Raw genomic sequence first — 20,548 nt, forward strand, 5'->3', positions numbered from 1 at the left:
CACATTCTGTCGCAGGGACTATCAGGTGTAGTTAACAGACGATAAAAAAAAAAAAAAAAACAGGAAGAGGGAAAAGCTTATTGACTCTAGATTTTTTGGTGTGAAAAGCAACACATGTTTACAGTTTGGGTGGGACACATATGTTCCCCCAGACACTGGCATTTGATGTTCCTAAGAACTGTGTCAGATGGGAATGTTAATTTATTTGATTACAGTTCTGTAAATTTAGTTCTGAAAAAACCCAGTGGTGCCAAATGGGCTGACACAAAAATAAGCTTATGAAGCAACGTCGTACCCAGGGGAGTGTGGCGAAGTCCTTGGATGTTGGCGGCCCCCTCCAATCCGTAATCCTGGCAAGGTAACCAGGTAGATTCTGCACCGTTTATCCATCTCATGTTAGTGGTCTTAGAAATCATATTATGTGAAGTCTCCAGGGTTCCTCGGAATACCATTGGGTCCACACAGGGTCAAGATGCTGGTGGGATCCTCTTACCTTTGATTTGAAAATATTTGTCCCTCCCAGAAAGACTTCTAGTTGATAAAAAAGAAGAAAAAAACCCTCTACAGTTGAAAACAGTTTGAGAAACATGACATAGGACGATTTCTGAAATGTTCTTTACCTCTTTAAGGCAAGGGTGTATGATTAGCTGAACCCATGCCCTGGAGCAGTAATATGGGCTGGGCCAAGTTGTAACTTCCACAGGGTGTGAGACAGGTCTGATCTTGGTGCAACAGAAGTTGTGTGCTTCGCTTGCAAGGCGACCTACAGAAAAAAATGACCACAGAAAAATGACCTACAGAAAAAAATGACCACCAAAAGATGTGGCCTCCCTGGGAAGCTGGTTCAAATTGTTTAAGGTTTGACATGTTTCTGAACAATAGGAGATGTGGCTTTAAGCTGGACTCCAAGTAGGCAGTGAGTCTTTCTGCCACTCAAATTTGTTACTCAAATTATCTAAATTGGCTCCTTTAATCATCTCTGAGTTTCAGAGAGGTTAATTACTTGCTTCAGGAAACATGCTGGTAAACAGTTCAGAGGGACTTGGAACCAGGGTTCTCTGACTCCAAAGCTCCCGCCCCACAGTGTGGTCCACATTGAAGATGTCTGCTTCCTCCTTCAAGGTCATTATCACTCCCTAGTCCACTTCCTGTTGCTGCTCAGTGTCGTCTTTAGGATGGAGTCCTCCCTGGCTGATTTCCAGGGAGGCTCTGCTTTCTTCCGGAGAGGTCTGCTGCCAGCCCACACAGCTGAGTGCACACTTCTCCCTCTGCATCTGTTTCCTCTGTGGTCTTGTCCTCTATGCAGGGTCACTGGTGAGGTAGGAGAGGTGTTGAAGGCTCCTCAGGTGGGGAGAGGTACTCCCTCCTGGAGCCTGGAGTCAAGCCACATCTCCTGTGGTGCAGAAATGCTCGTCAAACCTTGAACAGCATGAACCAGCTTCCTGGGGACGTGGCATCTTGAGGACCTTGTTTCATGGAAGTATCTCCAGAGCCTCATATTCTGTAGTGACATCAAGAATTTCCTTAGGAAATATTTCCTTGAATGTGGCTCTGCGCAGCTCACCATCAAACATCTAAGCCCCCACATAAACAGAAAATTAAGTGAATAATAGGCCCAAAACTCTGAAGGCTATAGAAACACTGGATTACAGAGTTTAGAGCGCATATAGTCTAACTTTCCCCCTGGATCACGTCAGTTCATCCTATAACAGATGGTCACGACTTCTGGCCATCTCCAGTGACTGGGAACCCACCGCCTGATGGGGAGTGTAAAAAGAATTTAAGTAAATGATAACACATTCTCTGGATTAATTCTTAATATAGTCACTAAAATATTGAGAATTTTGAATGGCATGAGAAGCTTAAGATACAACTAGGTAAAAACAAAGAAAGCTGCATATGTAATATAATTTCAGCTATATTTTAATAATATATAACAACTTATTTAAAAAATATTAATGTTGTTTCCTCTAGGTGGTGAAATCAGAGGAGATTTCTTGTTTGTTTATTTATACTTTTTTTGTCCTTAACAAATATTTTATAATGCGCATGTGTTACTGCTATTATTTTGGGATGGGGAAAATTTTCCCCTTGGATGGATGTGGAATTCCTTCTCCAATTTATACTTGTTGGTCCTCTGTGGAGGCTCTGAGGCAACTTGGATCATATCTTATTGTTCTTCCACATAATAGACGTCCAAAAAAGCTGAAGGGGGCTTAAAGTTCCTCTTGCCTTTCAACATGGTTGTTTATAGACAGGCAAACAGAAACTTTTTTTTTTTTTAATTTAGACTTTAAAAACTGAAATAGTCGAGATTGCTTCCCTACAGAACGATATGTAAATATCTACAATTTTTTTCTCTTTCCTCTTCCAAAGTAAAACAAAGGAAAACAAATACATTGCCCAAGTCTTCTGGGTTGTATTGAATTCAACATCTTATGAAACTAGGGTTGAGTTTTCCGAAAGTACATTGGAGGTCTTTGATAAAACTCATTCTCTTGGCATAAGGGGACAAGACAGTTGAGACAAACAAAGAGGAGCTTTGGGAAGGATGCAATTTTGGGGAAATCTGGGGTTGTGGAGAACCCTGGGGAGCTGAAATGGAGGGGCAGTGGTTTCATGAGGTAGGAGAGGGGACAGTTGTTAGATTTTTTTTTGCTGGCTTGATGTTGCCCTTGACCTTGTTTGGAGTCATCATCATGAGGAGATTCTGACATGTCTAACGCTAAAATGACTTTATTGCCTATGTCCCGCAAAGTCAGCACCCCTGGAGTTTAGGGTGTGATAACTGATACAAGGTTGAAGAAGTTTGAAAAAAATGTTTCTGCACTTGAATTCCCTGCAATGTCCTAAGGTTATTTATCAAGATCACCTTGCTGTGTAATCTTCTGTCACCTGCGTGTGGTGGCAGAGTTTCTCTGGGGAATGACTCTTGTAGATTTTGGAAAGTGCTTTTATTCACCCTCTTTTTCCAACTAAAACTTCAAAACTTCTAAATTAATGACAGTTTGGGAGGTAAGTGGATATCATCTGTAAATACTTATTGATTAATCTGTTGAATTTATGCAAATTAAAAATATGTGTCAAAGATATTTTATTAGATAATGAAGGCAGATTTACTTCAAGCAGAGGCAAATAGAGCTACTGGTGACCTATTTTTGATTTAATTTTTACAAAGAATCTGGAAGTGGGTGTCATTAATAGTTAGGCTGCTGGGTTGAGCTGGATTTTAACACTTTGTTGCATCTAAAACAAGGTTTATCCTGGTTGTGGCTCTGTTTCCAGATGGTCTCCCAGCTTGAAGCACAAAGAGCAGAGCTTGTCGAACAGTTGGGAAAGGTGTCTGAGTCTCACCAGGAAGCTCTCCAGAGAGCCCACAAGGCAGAAGACAAGTTGGAGACTCTTCAGGGTCAGCTGACACACCTGGAAGGAGAGCTGGTTTCTGCGGATGTTTTAAGAGATAACTTGAATTTTGAGAAACAAAAAGTAATGACCCCAGGGGACGTCCATGGGTGGTAGCATCTGTTGCATTTATTTTACCTGAGAATATTCTGAATTTTGCAATACTGAGACTGATTATGACTTGGGTCATGAGCAAATTTCAAGGAACACTGAGTCTCTTCCTATTGTTTAGAACTTCTTTGATCTGAATTAATTCAATTAAACTCATATTTTCTGAATGCCTATTATATATGAGGCCCTGAAGGTTTGAGGGCAGTTTAAGTATGAATAATACATAGTGTCAGAATTCAGTCGAGGAGACAGACCTTCAGATAATTTGCTGTGCCTTAGACTGTGTATGTGTTATATAAAAGTTGTATTACATTAATATAGTGGTTAATATAGTGTTGTAGGCACTTCTGGGTAAAGAGAGTTTATAGGAGAAGAGATAACTAAGTGCATCTTTGCAGGATAAGAAGGATTGTAGTGGTGAGAAGGGGATGATAGAGGAAGCAGTTTGAACCAGGGCACAAAATCTTTTAAGTGCTGTATTCACAGAATGCAGAGTGGTTAATCCTTATGGCTGGACCATGGCATTCTAAGTAGGGCTATGGCAAGAGACAAGACTGGAATGGCTTAGATGATAAAGACTGAGCATCTTTATTCTGTAGACTGTAAAAGTGGAATAAATGGTTGTGAGCATAATTGTACAGGCATGTGCTTCATCACAATGATTTAGTCGTGATGGACTGTGGACAAGACTGTGGTCCTATAAGACTCTATTGCCTAGTGATATTACAGCTTTTAGTCTGTGAAACTAAGGCGTGCTATGATGTTCCCACAATGATGAGGTTGTCTGAGGATGAAGTTCTCAGAACGTATCCCCAGTGTTAAGCAATGCAGGACTGCATTTCAAAACCGTGAGGACACTGTGGAGCTGAGATTGTGGTATGGAGCTAGCCCAGTGGGAGAGAGGGATGAGGAGAGAAGGGGTCCACCCTGAGGATCCGAGGGTGGGAGACCATCAGCCACCTCTGAGATGCAGTCTGAAGAAGTGGTGATAAGGGAAGGCAGTTAGCTCTGGGCTGAGGGGTGATTGGAAGAGAAAGCCCCATGAATGGTGCCTGTGGATGGGCAGGGCAAGCAGCCTGGGTGGGCATGATTAGTAATAGAGATGGGTATAAATGTGACAGGAACTAAGGAAAAGGAGGGATGAGTTCCTTCCCATTCCCGTGTGTGAGGAAATGAGCTGTCTTCACAGAAGAGATGCCATTTATCAGGGTCCTAAAGAATGAATAGGGATTTATCAGGCAGCAGAGGTGGGAAGGAATTCCCCGTGGAGGGAGCTACAGGAAGGAAGAAGAAATGGAGGTTGACAAGATGGCCCAGGAGGTGAAATGTGGCACAAGGAGACTGGAGTGTGGCGCCTGGTGAGACCAGAGGTGTGAGGTGCACCCTGGGTGCTAGGAATAGGGAGGCAGGTCACGTGATCTACTCAGGCTTCACCTGTAGGTAATGGGAAGCCACAGAAGGTTCTTGAGTAAAGGAAAGTTTTCTCTCAAGGCAGATTGGCTTGGAGCATCTTAGAGGCCAGAGGTAGGGGAGCCCAATGAGAGATTCATGGAACAGTCTAGATTAGAAGGTAATAAGGGTGTGGACCAAGCAGTGGTTTTGTGAATGATAATGATAAAGAATAGATTTGAGAAATGTGGGAGGATGGAGTTTTTTTTTTTTCTATTTGATATTGGCTAAAATATTAATATTTAACCAATTAGGTATTGGTTAAAATTATGATTTTTGCAAAGAAACACTGTGCCTGAGTATAGTAGGGTAATCTGGAAACAGTTTAACTGCTAGCTTCACAGCCCCAGCTTGATGGTCCCTGGAAACTTAAATATAATCCAGAACTGAAATGACCTGTCTTCACCTTGGCCCCTCTCCTGCTTCGGTGACGGTGGCCGTCTGCCTCCACTTACCCGAGCTGTCCTCTGCTCCTCTCTCCTTCCCCAGTCCCTGAGTTCTGCCAGTGCTGTCTCCCAGATCCCCCCTCCTCCTCTCTACTTCCAGCTGCTCTGTTCTGAGCCTTGTGTTAATTTGCAAGGACGATGGAGCAGCGGTCTAATAGGTCTCCTTGCTCTGCTCACCACATCCCAAAGTTATCTTCTGTACTCCTGCCAGAGAGGTCTTAATAAAAGACACAGCTAATCTTATCTTTCTCCATCTAAAACTGGTGAGTGGCTCTCTGTGGCCCCCAGAATCTGGCAGATTCCTCCTGGTACCAGGGCTTCACAGTCTGTAGGCTGCCAGGCCAAATCTGTCTGGCCAATGAGACAGACTTGAAGCATTCAGGGGCCAGTAGGACCCTGGCAGGGTGGGTGGTAAATGATTACTGAGCCTGAAGACACCCATCTTCACACTGGTGGCACTCCTCTGGCTTTGTGGGCATCTCATGCTGCGTCAGCTGTCCTCTCTGGGAGCAGGTCCTCCTGCCTTCACCTGGTCACAGTTAACCTTCCAGTTGCCGCTCAGATGCCACTGCTTTCTCTCCCTTCCCTTCCTCCGGGGCCTGAAGTGAGAGTCTTTAAACACATGAATTATAGAAGAAATATATCAAAGGCAAGAATTTCAAGTGGATTGTTATCTCTTCCCCCTCCTTTCATATAGTGAATCATTAATTTTAATTGGGATTATGCCAAAATAACTCCCAGTTATGAAAGCCAATTATGTCAGCTAATTCTGCCCACGGTGAATTTTCCGGAGATAATTGCATATGAAATGAATGTCCTGGTTAAGGCAGGGTTGTGCAAATTGAAAAGCAAAGTTGTGCCGAGATTAAATGCTCAATACAGGTAATCTAGGCTAACACAAGGTGCACAAAAATGTACTTTTGAACGTTTATTCTGTAATGTGGTTCCAACAAACAAAATGTACACTATCATTTGCTTCTATGTATTTGGAAGTTTTCAGCAGCTGCAATCTTCAGAGTCATAGCTAAGGTTCTTGAAATGGGCACTTCCTTTGCAGGGTCTTGGCTTGTCCTATCTTAATCTTTTCTTGCCTGTTGGAGGTCCTTGCAAGCTAAGGGTGGGCCACACATAGAAATAGAAAGAAAAACAGGGGCTTTTCTGTCTTCATAAAAAGGCAACAACTCTTACATAAAATAGAAGCAGTAGCTGTTAGGTCACTTCTGTGCACAGAGATTAGGGATCAAACATTCCAAGGGGAGAAGGGACGCGGCATTTGGAAGTGATAACCTGGTGGTGCAGGGACAAAAGCAAGCTCTGGCGTTGTAGGACGATACAAGGTGTGATGTTTATAACGATTGTGACTATACAAAGAAGAGGTTAAATTATATTTATATGTATGCTATTTAACAAAACTAGAGAAAATATACACTGGGAGATAATTTCATCCCGATGACTGAAATATAGAGTGCTCCCCACTTTAATGGTATACTTAGGCAGCAGGAAATTATTTACATATTTAATTGCCTGAAAATGGCAGATGGAAGAGAAGTTCTTGCAATGAGAAGAAAATATCCAAGTTAGAGGCCAAATCATGCAATGGTGAAAGTTCATGGACTTCTTTAGTCATCCAGCCAAAACTCAGCTTCAACAAGTGGCGGAGGACTCAGTGACGTTGAACTATGAACCTTATTTTGTATGGCTCTATTTCGGATGTTGTTCATTTAATTTTGATGCATTGAAATACTTTTAAAGACATTTTGTAAAACATTTTAACTTAAAGAAACAAAACAAAATGTTGTTCAAAAATTTTGGGAGGGGAGCTTTGACTTTGAAGAGACGGGTGGGGCACAGGGAGAGAGTTAAGTGGCCACTGGTTAAGTTGCCAGTTTCTACCTTCAGGGTCATGGTCCAGTTCTGTGGGGGAAACTGCCACAGAAGGTGCATGGGTGGGCAGGTCCCAGGAGCTGGATCGGCTGGGGGTGGGGCGCGATTTCATCACTGTGTTGCCACAGCCGAGAGAGGAGGATGTAATTGTCGACCCAGCCAAATTTGTCATATGGCCGGGCGAAGAGGAGTGCATGACATTAGATTGAACACCAAGGTCACTGATCAGGATCAGAGTCCAGGCTCCGGGTTGGGTTTAAAGAAAAGTTGGGTTTAAGCTTGGGAAAAAGAGAAGGATTCTGTGAGCTCACACATTAATGTTACTTTTATGTTCCATTTTCTTTTATTTCTTTTTTTGGTCCTGAATTTAGTATCTTAAATTTTTGGATCAGCTTTCAGAGAAAATGAGATTGGACCGGATGGCTGCTGAACTTGGCTTTGACATGCGTCTGGATGTCGTCTTGGCGCGTGCAGAGCAGCTGGTCCGCCTTGAGAGTAGCGCAGTCGTTGAAAACAAGACGATTGCCTACAATTTACAGAGGAAGGTGGGTGATGTTGAAAATTAGGAATGCTGAGGAAAAGAATTTCTGAAAAACCCCAACATTGAAGAGCGATTCACCCCCACTGTATATACTAGTGGGATGGGAAACACAAAATTATCTATTTACCATCTGGGTCTTGATTTCAAGTCTGGAGAGTTGGTAACAGTGTGTGTCACTTTCAAGGTTGTATTTCACTGTGAGAAATGGAGGCCCCAAATAATACATTTTTTACAATTTTTAAATTTGGTCTTTTTAGTTAATACATGACATTTGAGTGTACTTATTTTGACATAGCATACATACATGGAGTATAACTTCCAATTTTTGTGGTTGTACATGAGGTGGAGTTACACTGGTTGTGTATTCATATATGAATATAGGAAAGTTATGTCCAACTTTTTTCCATTCTCACCCCACCTCCCACCCAATCTGGCGAAACCCCCATCCCCCATTGTGTGTCAACATTCGTTTATCAGAGAGAACATTTGACCTTTGTTTTTTTGGGATTGGCTTATTTCACTAGCAACTGCCATGATTTCATTCTTATTTAAGAAAATGTGTATATGTACCACATTTTCTTTATCCATTCATCTGTGGAAGGGCACCTAGGTTGGTTCCATAGCTTAGCTATTGTGCATTGAGCTACTATAAATTTTGATGTGGCCACACCACTATGTGCTGATTTTAAGTCCTTTGGGTATGCCAAGGAGTCCTAAATAACATTGACTTAAACAAGCAGAAGTTGTTTCTTTTCTCACATACATTTCTAGAGATAGGCCGCTTGGGGTTGGCCTGGCCGCTCTGCTCTGTCCATTCTTCAAGGAATCAGACCCATCTCAGCTCATTAATTTACCATCACTAGGGTGGTCCTTATCCTCATGGTTCAAAATGGTGCCCACACCATTATATCTGTGATCCACGGAGAAGATTGGAGAAGAAGGGGATGAAGAAGAAGGTTACAATAGAACATGCAAGAGGTGCCTTTTGAAGATGGGGCCCAGAATCTGCTACAGGAACTTGCGCTTATATCCCCAGCCAGAATGTGTTCCGATGGCCAAACCTAGCTGACACAGAGGCTTTCAAATGCAGCCTCAATTGTGGGTAGCCATTCACCTCCCTTAAAAAATTCAGGTCCTGCTGTTTTGGGAGAAGAGGAGAATGGGGGATGCATGTAGCAGTGTCTGCATTTATAAGCTCTGTTGCACAAGAAATTAGAGAGAGAAGGACCAACTTTCCATTTACTCTGAGGAAGAGTTAGAAACAGTGTAGACAAAATGAGTGAATGAAAGAAAGAACAGAAAGAAGTATAATTATTAGTTACATAATTAATGGTATTGGGAAAAGAAAACAGAAAACACCGATGTGTTCTTATTATTGTTCTTAGGAGAAAATTTGATGGTCAAATTTTAGTCTAAAGCTGGGTAATGAAATACATCTGGGTTTGCAATTTGGCTCAACCAAGCTGGGTCACTTTGGGAAATCATGTACCTCTCTGTTTCCTCATGTTAAGATAGGGATAGTACCTACTCTAAGGAACTGTTGGTTTTTAATAAACAACATCTTTGAACTCTTGGTTCATAGAAGATGCTCTGCTCATATTTGTCTTCTTTCCTATTTGATTATAGCTGGGGGAATATTTTATAAAAAAAGAGAGTAGACAAACCCAATTGCCAACAGGGATGTTAAACTGAACAACAACTCTTTCCCAAGTCCTCTTTTAGATAATTGATTTCCTTTTTAAATATTATTTAAATATTATTATTATTTATTCCAATATTATTCCTTCTAAGAATTACAGCACTATTAGAACAGTCAGTGTGTAGAGTTTACCAGTGTAAATTTGCCATAGGGTGGGATTTGACATGAAGATGCTCAAGAAAGGGAGCGGGTAGGGAAGGAGTGGGAGGGTCTTGTTAAAGAATGACTTGGGAGGCATAGGCACAGTTGTCACTGTGAGGCAAGGAACTCAGCAGCATTTCAGTAAGTCCCCTACCTTATAATACCGTATAAATGTGGAGAAGATAATAAGGGATTGTCGGTGATTCTTCCTGACATTTGTGGCAGAATGATTGAGGTGTCTGGACTTAATATTGCACTCTTTAATTGTGACAGGTGGAACCCAGGAAGGTCTTTTCAGTCTTAGGGTCCATAGTCATTTTATTTTTTTCCTCCAGATTTTTATTGGTACATTACAGCTGTACACAGTGGTGGAATTCGTTGTTACCTATCCACACATGCACACCAAGCAACAGTGTAATGTTATTCCCCAGTATTTCCCCTTTCCTTTCCTCCTCCCTCCACCTCATCCCTTTCCTCTACTGATCTCCCTTCAAGAATCCATGGTCATCTAAAAAATTCAATTTCCTTCATCAAGTTTGACTTGAGAAGCCAGTTTGAGGACTTTGCTCTTTGCTTGGTTGGTTGATCTAATCAGCCAGTCGTATAACAAAAGACCCCTAAGAAATGAAACCTTCTAACATTTTCAATATGTAAACAAAGATTTCTTAAAAAAAGCCTCCTTGTTTTATCATATTTTAGCAGTATCTGCATTCTCATATGGGGTGCTTGTTAAAGAATGAGTTGGGCATAGACACAGATGTCACTGAGAGGGATTGAAATCAACCAGTCCGGGTTCACAATATTTATTTGTACCCTATGTTGTTTCAGAAAACACCAGTGAAGGCATCATGGTCCGTGTGTGTTGGAGAGGATTTTGTCTCCCTGTCTTGTATTCTGTTCTTGATAAGCCTGTTTTAGTAGTTTTAAAGTAATTTCCTATTTTTATTATGATGCACACGATGTTGGAGAGAAGCAGCTATGGGAAGTCTTTCAACATCTTCTGCGGCTCTTTTGTCTCATACTTTGCAGCTGCAAGATTCATTCTTGGAAAAATATGAATAAAAAAAATGCAATCAGGGAAAGGAACCCAGTGACTTTGTTTTTTTGACGGTTTACAAATTAGTCTTATTGAAGTGTAGATAAAATTTGACATTATCTCTAATTCATTTATATTTACTGACTCTTCAATTATTAAAAAAAAAATTCCCTCTTTGTATCAAACCAGCTAAAGACTCAGAAAGAAAGACTGGAGAGCAGAGAACTCCACATGAACCTCCTCCGGCAGAAAATAGCGCAGCTGGAGGAGGAGAAGCAGGTGCGCTCAGCCCTGGCCACAGAGAGGGACGAGGCCCAGCTCACCATCAGGAAGCTGGAGATGAAGGTGGGAAGGATGCAGAAGGAGCTGAACCTGTGTCGTGAATCCAACCTGGAGCTCAAAGCCAAGCTGGCCGACACCAGTGAGCTCAAGGCAAGTGCGAGGCTCCGTGTTCTTGTTCCTTTTGCAGGCTCCCACCAAAGCTTATGCAAAAGAATGAGCCTTATCATGGATGCACCAGGGGAAAAGAAACCATGATGAAGAAGAAAATTTCCTCTGTCGTGGGGAAAATGCCAAATTACGTAAAGCAGAATATCTGATTTAGTGTCTTCAATATTTGAGGTCGTCACTATTCAAAGGGTCAAAAAGAGGTAAAATTTAGTGCCAGGAAATCAAAGCATTTCTTTAAGATGTACGTGGCCGTGTGATGAGGGATGATGGAGAGATTTAGCAAATAGAAATTCATTTAGGAAGAAATGAGAAAATGGGTACACTGTTTACTGAAGAATCCGAGTTCGTCGGTAGAAGGGATCAGCAGATGGGGGAGGCAGTCCTGGATTCGAGGTGTCTCACGTCTACTAAATACAGAGAAGAAAGAAATGAAACCCCCTGAGGAATTTAATAAGAATATTCCAACGCCCTGCAGGTGTGCTTCTGGCCATAATATGACCACATGCACACGTTTCCAGCAGGTCCATGAATCTCAAATACCAGGTCTAGTAACAGCCTGCTCTTGGCAGGGGAGTGCCCTGAAACTGACTTTGGGTGTTTCTGAATTTGGAACCAGATCAGCGGGGGAAAAAGCCTCTCGGATTAAGCCACCCTGGAACACGCACAGTGGGCACGATGGTTTAGGGCACATTTCCTCTGTGTTTTCCCTCCTAGGTCATTAGGGTCCCCGCTCAGGCCCTTCTGCCATTGGATAAGGCCATGGAGTTGAGGCGAGTTTCCTCCGAGAAGGGAAGGGTGGCAGGGGAGGGGACATATTTGAATGCAAGGGAGAGAAGCAGGGAAAGGCACTTGACAGGTGCCAGGGGTGGGGAATATCAGGGACCAGTGTCCTCAGCTCCCTCCTCAGGCCTTGAGATTGACCGTAGGGGGCCGACTTGAGCTGGGGGTAGAATCCCTGAAGTTAGCCGCTCCCACCCTGGCGGGAAGGGGTGCAGAGGAGACAGGATGTCTGGATTGTGTGGTGATTGCTTGGAACCTGGGGTTCCATTTGGGACAGCTGGGGACATGGACAGTCGCTGAAGATGTGTGCCAGCGTGCTCACTGTGGGAGCAGACGGGGTGGTCCCTTCAAGTGAGGGGCAAAGCGACCCCATCAGAGGCTCTGGGGCAATTCTGAAACCATGATTCAGTGGAGTCACAGGGAGTGTCGAACTCGCAAAGGCCGACGATGGAGTGTTGTCTGTTAGGATCGGGCGCTCACAGGACAGACTCCCGGGCAGCATGCAGGAGAGTTCAGGGCAGAACACCTACCAGGGTTTCCCTCCACACAGACCCCATTGCAGGGAGAAAAGCATTCCTGAAAGACTGATAAAGGAAAATAAATTCTAAACCTGAGGAAATATGGTTGGTTACCAACACTCAGTGCTTGAACCGATTGAGGCGGTGGGTGGTGAGGAGTTGGTTCCTTGTTTCCAGAGATCACAAAGCGAGTCCTAAGTTAGGATGGCAGGGACCTTGATTTGGTCACTCCTGACGGTGGAGTGACTGTCTGTTCACCTCCAGGGTGGGGACCCCTTTGGCCCCCCAGCTCAGAGGGCTACAGGAGAATTACTTTATTAAAGAGAATACAGGGCCCCTCAACACGGCCAGAGACAGCAATGAAAAGAAACGGGGGTCAGGGTAAGTCAGAGAGTGGTGGGAGAGTGTGTGGGACAGAAAGGAAAGGGGGCGTCACTGCGACAGGCAGGGGTGGTGCAGGCCTTGGGCTCCAGAGAAGGAGGAGAATGCAGAGACCATCTGATCCTTTTGGAGAATCCCATCTTCACCAGAGGAGGTGTAGACAGGAAGTGGCTTAAGCTCAGACGGAAATGCCGTCTCCATCTCTCTGAGGCTTTGCCATGACTTCACCAGCAGACCCCCTCCCAGTGCTGTCCTGGGATCTGGCACAGCAGGTGGGTATCGAGGATGACCAATGACTGTCCGATGCACTGAGACAGGGGAACTGAAGGCCTGGTTGTTGCTGACCACGCCTGATCATCCCTGTGAATCCATGAGTGTTGGGAGGAGCTGGGTGTGGAGGGAACAGGAGCCTGCTCACAGAGGGCCTGCGGGCATCCTGCAGATGCTTGGACTGATCCTGAGCCATGGAGGATAGTGTGTGTGTGTGCGTGTGTGTGTGTATGTGTGTGTGTGTGCGTTGGAGGGGGGTGCTATGGATCGAACCCAGGGACACTCTCACTGAGCTGCATCCCCAGCCCTTTGGATTTTATTCTGAGACAGGGTCTTGCTAAGTTGTCCAGGCTGGCCCTGAACTTGCGATTCTCCTACCTCAGCCTCCTGACTCTCTGGGGTTACAAGCATGCACCACCATGCCCCACTCAGTGTTCCTATCTTTGTACATAGTCTAAGCTTGTCTCTGTATTAATTTCACTGTTCATGGAGCAACACTTCAGGATATCAGTGAATCAGCCCAATTATTGCTAATCAGGTAGCTTAACATTCCCTCTCAATTCTTCTGGAGGCCAGAAGTCTGAAATCCAGGTGTTGGCAGGACACTTCCCTCTGGGGTTCTGAGGGAGTCCATTCCAGCCTCTCCAACTCCCAGTGGCTGCTGGCAACCCTTGGCTTATAAGCTGCATCATTTCAACCCATGCTCTATCTTCATGTGACCTTCTCTCTGTGTGCCTCTTTTTCTTGTCACTTACAAAGACATCCAAAATTGGGTTCAGGGCGCCTCCTAAACCACACTGATCTCATCACGAGAACCCTAACTTAACTACACCTTTGAAGGCCTTCTTCCTAAATAAGGTCCCATTCTGAGGTTCCAGGTGGACTTAGCTTTGGGGACGGGAGGATTATTCAGCCCATGACCTAGCAGATGAACAATTTCACCATTTATAGAGGGTCTATATAAGGTAATAATTGAAATTGCGTTTCTATTTTTTTAAAAAATAAATAGCTCACCTGCCATAAAATGGACCCTTTTGAAGTGTAGTGTGATGGGTTTCACAATGTCCACAGTCTGTGCAGTTACCACCGCTAGTCTGCTTCCTGTCTGTAGAGATTTGCATATTCTGGACAGTTGATATAAATGGAATCATACAGTATGAGGTCCTTTCCTCTGACTTCTTTTACTTAGTTTGATGTTTTTAAGGTCCACTTGTGTTCTAGCATGTGTCAGTGTTCCTGTATTTGTCAGGGTTCTCCAGAGAAGTGGAACCAAAAGAATGTGTGTGAAGGTGTGCGTGTGCAAGGTAGGGAAGAGGGAGAAAGAGATCCGTTTTATTTTAAGGAATTGGCTCACATGATAACAAAGGCCGACAAGTTCAAAATATGCAGGTTGGGGTTTCAGGCTAGAGACCCAGGAAAGGCTGCCATGCAGTTTAAATCCAAGGGCTGGCTGCTGGCAGAATTCCCTCTTGTTGAGGGGAGTTCAGTCTTTTGTGATATTTAGATCTTCAACCGATTGGGAAAGCCCACCCACATTAGGGAAGGCAATCTGCTTCACTCAGTCTACGCATTTAAATGTTAATATTATTTGAAAACATCCACACAGAAACATCCAGAATAACATTGGGCTAAATATGTGGGTACATAAACCAAAAATGTGGTTTAGCCAAGTTGATACATAAAATTTACCATCACAATTATTTTTATGGGTAAATTATAATCCATTGTGTATATGTATCACATTCTGTTGGTTTAGTAAACATTTCATGGATATTTGGATTGTTCCTAGTTTTTGGTTATTATGAATAAGGCTGCCATGAGCATTGGTGGGCATGCATTTCTTAAGTCTGTGGCAAAACCATGACTGAAGACCTTGACTCTTTGCTTAGCCAAATCTCCTGTCAACCCACTTTCATATCCAAATTTGGAGATGTAAAATTTCTTCGTAATTTTAAACTAAAATTATGAGACTTTTCCAGATGAACAATTAAATTTTGATTTGGCAGGCAAACCTAGGATTATAGAGATTCTTTTTTGAAAAACAAATATATCTTCACAGACTTCCCTATTTGAGAAAGAATAATTTTATTAGAATGTTGCTCACATATGTTCAAACTCAAAACTATATAAAAGTTTTAATCTTATTATATTTTTAGCATTATGAAATCCAAACCAATTTAGAAATCCAAATAAAGGATCAAAATAGAATTAAAACTATTAGTGATGTTAACTCAGTGTGACAGATGATGTTATTTTACTGAAATCACCAGCAAGAATGTGTGGTATAGCTACTCAGGATGTATCTTCTTCTGAGTTTTGCAAACCTATGGTTTATTTTTCCTAAGGATAGAGCAATTATTCTACCACCTGCTTTACTATTGCAGATACTGTATTTGTGCATACACTATAGCTTATCTCTGCTTTCATTTGGCTTGAACATTTTTTTTAATGGATTAACTACTTATGTTAGTTTCAGCTAAATATATTGAAGCAGCCCACAGTGGCTGAGATAGGAGACACAGAAGCATGGAAGTAGACATTCCATGTGTAGATGGATAGCTCCCTGGTCACCAGCGACCCTGAATTGTTATGTCTTTCTACTTCACTATCCTAACTGTAGCTCTCATTCCCAATGCTGCCTGTTAGCCCAAGGTGGCTGCTGGGACTCCAGCCTTCTTCCAGTTATTTGCTACTTTTCAGGAGCAACGCAACACTTCCTACATCTTCATTGACCAGAACTGAGTACCTGCACTTCATTTAAATAAAATCAGTCTGAGAATGGGTCTTTATTCTGGGCAAAAAAAGCAGCTATCTGGTGGAGAGAAATCAGCTATCAATCAACCTGAGCTATCAGTCTAAGCTGCGTGCCTTAGTAGGGATCTGTGACCAAAATTTAGCAGCCAGACCACCAAAACCTAGGGGCAATTCCTGATTATCTTCATTGCAGTCTCTCAAGGAAACACCAACAGGGATCTTAGCCCCATGCAGAATGCTGTATGACTCTCTTGGTATGATGGCTGCTCCCATGGTCCTTCTCCACTCATGCCCTTCTCCTGTCCAGGATGCCCTTCCTACCTTCTCCCCTAGCCTCCCATTGGATCAGCTCTGATTCTGCTGATTGCCTTGCTGCTTGGAATCTTTGAGCTCCTGGTGGTTCTCACAGCTCAGCAGGTCTGGCTCCCTGGCACGGGCTGCTGGGGGAGGGGCAGGGTGCCAGAACTGCCTGCCCTTGGTTCTGCAGCATTCCTACCCAGTGGAATCTTTGCTCCTCTTCCAAAAAGGGGCACAGCCTCTATTCGGGTCAGTGGGAGAGCCTCCCACCTTGAGTTCCCACCCCATTCAGAGGGCCTTCGAGCAGGTGGGCTTCCAATGCCTGTCTTGAACCCCACCCTTGCCCCACCCCACGTTCACACAGCTGAGGGTTGTGGGAGCCAATACAACAGCTTTTAAATTTAATCACCTTTTCTTTCTGGGCCTTTGTAACACCAGAGAGTTGCTCACCAGATTTTAACAATTCCTTCCCTGAGGAGGCAGCAAATATAGTTTACAGTGAGCAGGGAGGGCAGCCTGGGCACCTTCCATCTTTGCCGGAGTCTCAGTGACGCAAAAATATTATTTATTGCCAGTTCTGTCCCGATGGGAGAAAATGAGGGGCACAGACCCTTGCTGAACTCTGAGCTGGTGAGAAGTTCCCTCAGGAAGATTAAGATGCTGGCCTGGTCCACTAGGCTCCCAGAAATCTGGGGTTTGACTTCAGGAGGACAAGGGTGGACACTACCACTGGCTTCTAGCTCTGCCCTGGTGGCTTGGCGCAGAGCCGGTCTTGCCTTTGCTTCCTGAAAACAAGATTCAAGCAGCCCTAGGGACTGTGATAAAGTCTCATATTTTTCAGAAATTCTTGGCAGTGCATTCTCCTCCCTAGGACTTGATTCATCTCTCCGAGCTGTAGCCTGAATGTGTCTCTCTATTAAGACAAGGGTCTGAACTCAACACACCAACCCCAGCACTGCCCCTTTGCTGTGTATTTTCTCTGCAGCACAGAGCTAGAGAGCATGTGAAGGGGAGCTCTTTATTTTAATGGGAGATTATTTTAAAAATTGATACTTATTTCATCCATGTAATGTCCACAATTTATAAAAATATTTGATAGTCTATAGAATACATTATTTGGAGATGTATATTTATCTAATTTATAAATAGATATACTTAGTTATTAAAATTTTTAATCCATAGGCTCCATGATCAATATAGTCCCTTTCAAATCTATGGAACAATTGCCAGAATAGTGTAATGGACATTCTCTAACCCTTCACAAAGATTTTAAATGTTTTATTAATTATTATATTTTGCTTAATATGAGAGAGAGAGAGAGAGAGAGAGAGAGAGAGAGAGAGAGAGAGAGAGAGAGAGAGAGAGATTGCTTTTATTTTTGCTGAACCATTTGAGAGAGAGTTGCAAACATCTTTACACCTCACTCCCAAATACTGTGTATCTCTTAAGAGCAAGGGCATTCTTGTCCTTTGCCTCAATATAAGTAGCATATTCAGGAATTAGTATTTTTTTTTGGTGCTAAATTAAACATTGAGATTTTATTCGACATTTACAGTGTGAACAAAGACATAAAGAGAGCAAAATTGGTCTCCTGTGATATGCTGTGGCTTATAGAAAGTGTGTGGAGCCTGGGAGTTGTGGGGCCTGGGAGTCGTGGGGTTGGGCTTGGGCTTGACTTTGCCCTTGATGGTAGGAGTTACCACTGAGGCCATGCTCTGACACACCCGTATCTAATACTCAGTCCATATCCACAGACGGGCTTCATACCTTGGGATGCATGAATGCTCTCCTGGGTCAGCTCCTGTGGACCTGCTCTTCGTAGTGGCATTTCTCTGTCTCAGGGACCTGCTCTACTGGTATCATTTCATTGATGCCAGTGTGGAATCCCTTCCCCCAGCAGCGGTCATTTTAATTTCTGCACATTTCCGGAGCTGTCACAGTTGTTCTTATGCCTTCTAGATAGCAAATCCCACACCTGCTGCCAGTTTCCAAAGGAATTTCATCTCCTCTGGACAGAGCCAGGTCAGCAGCTGTGACTTATCTGAGCATTGACCTCCTTCCTGTCTAGAAAAGTGTCTCACTCTTAGGCTGCTGTAATAAAATACCATAAACTGGGAGGATTAAAAAGAACAGAAATTTTCTTTGCACAGTTCTGGAGGTTGGAAAGTTCTAGATCAAGGTGCCCGCAGACTGGATGTCTGGTGAGGGCCTGCTTCCCGGGTCATAGAGAACACCTTCTTGCTGTGTCCTCGCACAGTTCAAGGGGTTAAGAGAGCTCTTCAGCCACTTTGACCCCTTCACAAGGACTCTGTTTTCACTTCCCAAAGTTCAACTTCCTAATAGTGTTACCTTAGGGGCTAGGATTTCCACATAGGAATTTTGGGGATCACAAACATTCAGACCATAGCTGAAGGAATTTAATTTCCTAGGAAGTTAAAATGTGTTACAGTAGGTCAGAACCGCAGGTGTTCACTCACAAGTCACATCTCATGTCCTAATTCTAAGCTCACAGTGACGCCTTCCCTTCCCCTGACTTTCTAGTGGGTTGGTAAGAGGCATCGGTCAGAGTGTAGGTCAGGTCAACTTGTGCCCAGGTTTGGATCCTCAGTCACAGTGAAGATGTGCTCAGGACCAGGTGAGGATGTCATCTCCTATAGTGTCCTCCTAATAGGACCAGTGAGTCACCTATCTACACCTGCTGGCCAATTAGTAACCAGTCCACCAGCTTCATCATTACACAAAAACAAAACAAACCGACCCCCACCCCAAACAAAAAGATGAAGAGGGCGTTCATTCACTGGGAGCAGCAACGGTTTGAAGTGTCTTCTCCTTTTATCTTTCACTCTCAAGTTGCCCACGCAGCCCTATGGCGCCTAGCGAGTCCTTCCACACCCAGTTTCTTCACAACACCTTTCCAGCAGCCTCTTGAGCATGGCTCTCGCCTTTCTCCCCTCCTTCTCTGAGTTCTTTATCCTGTAGAACAGTTTACTCCCCCTGGGTCTCTTCCTTCGATCACCCTCAACTCACCCCTTGACTCTGATTCTGCCCCAGGAGGGATCAGGGGAGTAGGTGCAGCGAGAACATGTCCTTCATTCTTAGGGAAGACAGGGTGGAGGGAAGAGGGAAAGCACTCATTATTTCATTACTTTCATACTGAATATTCAAAGGACTTGAACACAGAATTAAAATCCCAAGTGATACCTTTTTTCTGATACTGTGCCTGCAGACCTTGTCTGATTTGTTCAGAACTCAGAACTAAATCCTGAGCTCTATCCATCTCTGTTCTTTGTCCCCTCGATTCAAATGTACAAACTTGTTTACTTATTTCAAATAATTTATTGTCATTCTTTGAGGCCTTCTCTGTAAACGTACATCAAACAATACTTTTATCAAGAAACAATTCAATTGTCATAAAATTCACCCTTTTAAGTGTACAGTTCAGTGGTTTTTAGTGTCTTCTTGGGGTTGTGCAGACATCACCATTATCAAGTTTCAGAATGGTTTCATCATCCCCCAAAGAAACCACGTACCTGTAGGCAGGCACTCCCCTGGCCCCTCTCACCAGCCTCAGACCTCTCCCAGATCTTTCATGTAAGTGACATCCCACAACATGGGGTCTTTGCAGCTGGCTTTTCCCCCTTGGCTTGACATTTTCAAGGTTCACTCATGTTGCGGCCTGTCATGGTACTCGGTCCTTCTGCTGAGTAGTATCCCATTGCGTGGCCACACCACATTTTGGTTCTCTATACATCACTTGATGGACATTTGAGTTGTTCCCACTTTTTGGTGGTTATGCAAGGTCTTTATGTGGCATGTTTTCTCCTCCACCTGTCCTGTCTGTCCTTTGTAGAGCTGGGGATCAAACCCTTGTGCATGTTAGGAAAGCACTCTACCGCTGCACCTGTGATACAACTAGGAGCAAAGCTGTGGATCTTATGGCAACTCTGTGTTCCACACTTTGAAATTGTCCAGACTGCCCTCCTCAGCAGCTGGGCTATTTTACGTCTCACCGGCAGCGCTCGAGACCCCCATGTCCCTAGATTCTTGCAATCCCTTGTCATTGTCTGTCGTTTTTATTTAGCCATCCCAGTGGATGTTAAGTGGTAGCTCATGTGTATTTATTTTTTAACTTTTAAAATCTGTTTTAATTAGTTATATATGACAGCAGAATGCATTTATGCACTTTGATATACATAGATGGGATATAATTTCTCACTTTTCTGAGTGAACCTGTTACAGAATCACATTGAGCATGCAGTCACATATATACATAAAGTAATAATGTCTATTTTGTTCTACTATCCTTCCTATCCCCACGTACCCTCCCCTCCCCTTCCCTATAATCTAAGGTAATGCTTTTCTTCTCTAGTGCCCTCCCACCCCTGCCTT

At 43.5% G+C, this 20,548-nt stretch overlaps 1 protein-coding gene across 2 annotated transcripts in view; it reads left to right on the top strand.

The window, feature by feature from the left end:
* Positions 1 to 20,548, top strand: part of Ccdc170 (coiled-coil domain containing 170) — a 77,556-nt gene that overhangs the window by 50,461 nt on the left and 6,547 nt on the right. The window contains exons 7-9 of one of the 2 annotated variants that reach the window (XM_046427433.2): positions 3,286 to 3,486; positions 7,664 to 7,837; positions 10,899 to 11,141. In XM_046427433.2, the coding sequence (XP_046283389.1) occupies positions 3,286 to 3,486; positions 7,664 to 7,837; positions 10,899 to 11,141 (618 nt within the window). The remainder of the gene's footprint in view (positions 1 to 3,285; positions 3,487 to 7,663; positions 7,838 to 10,898; positions 11,142 to 20,548) is intronic. The other variant, XM_046427434.2, reaches the window with a different exon arrangement.

Source organism: Marmota monax, unplaced genomic scaffold, assembly GCF_021218885.2.
Source record: "Marmota monax isolate L192 unplaced genomic scaffold, Marmota_monax_Labrador192_F-V1.1 WCK01_AAM20220418_F8-fsc00114, whole genome shotgun sequence".
NCBI classification, from domain to species: domain Eukaryota; kingdom Metazoa; phylum Chordata; class Mammalia; order Rodentia; family Sciuridae; genus Marmota; species Marmota monax.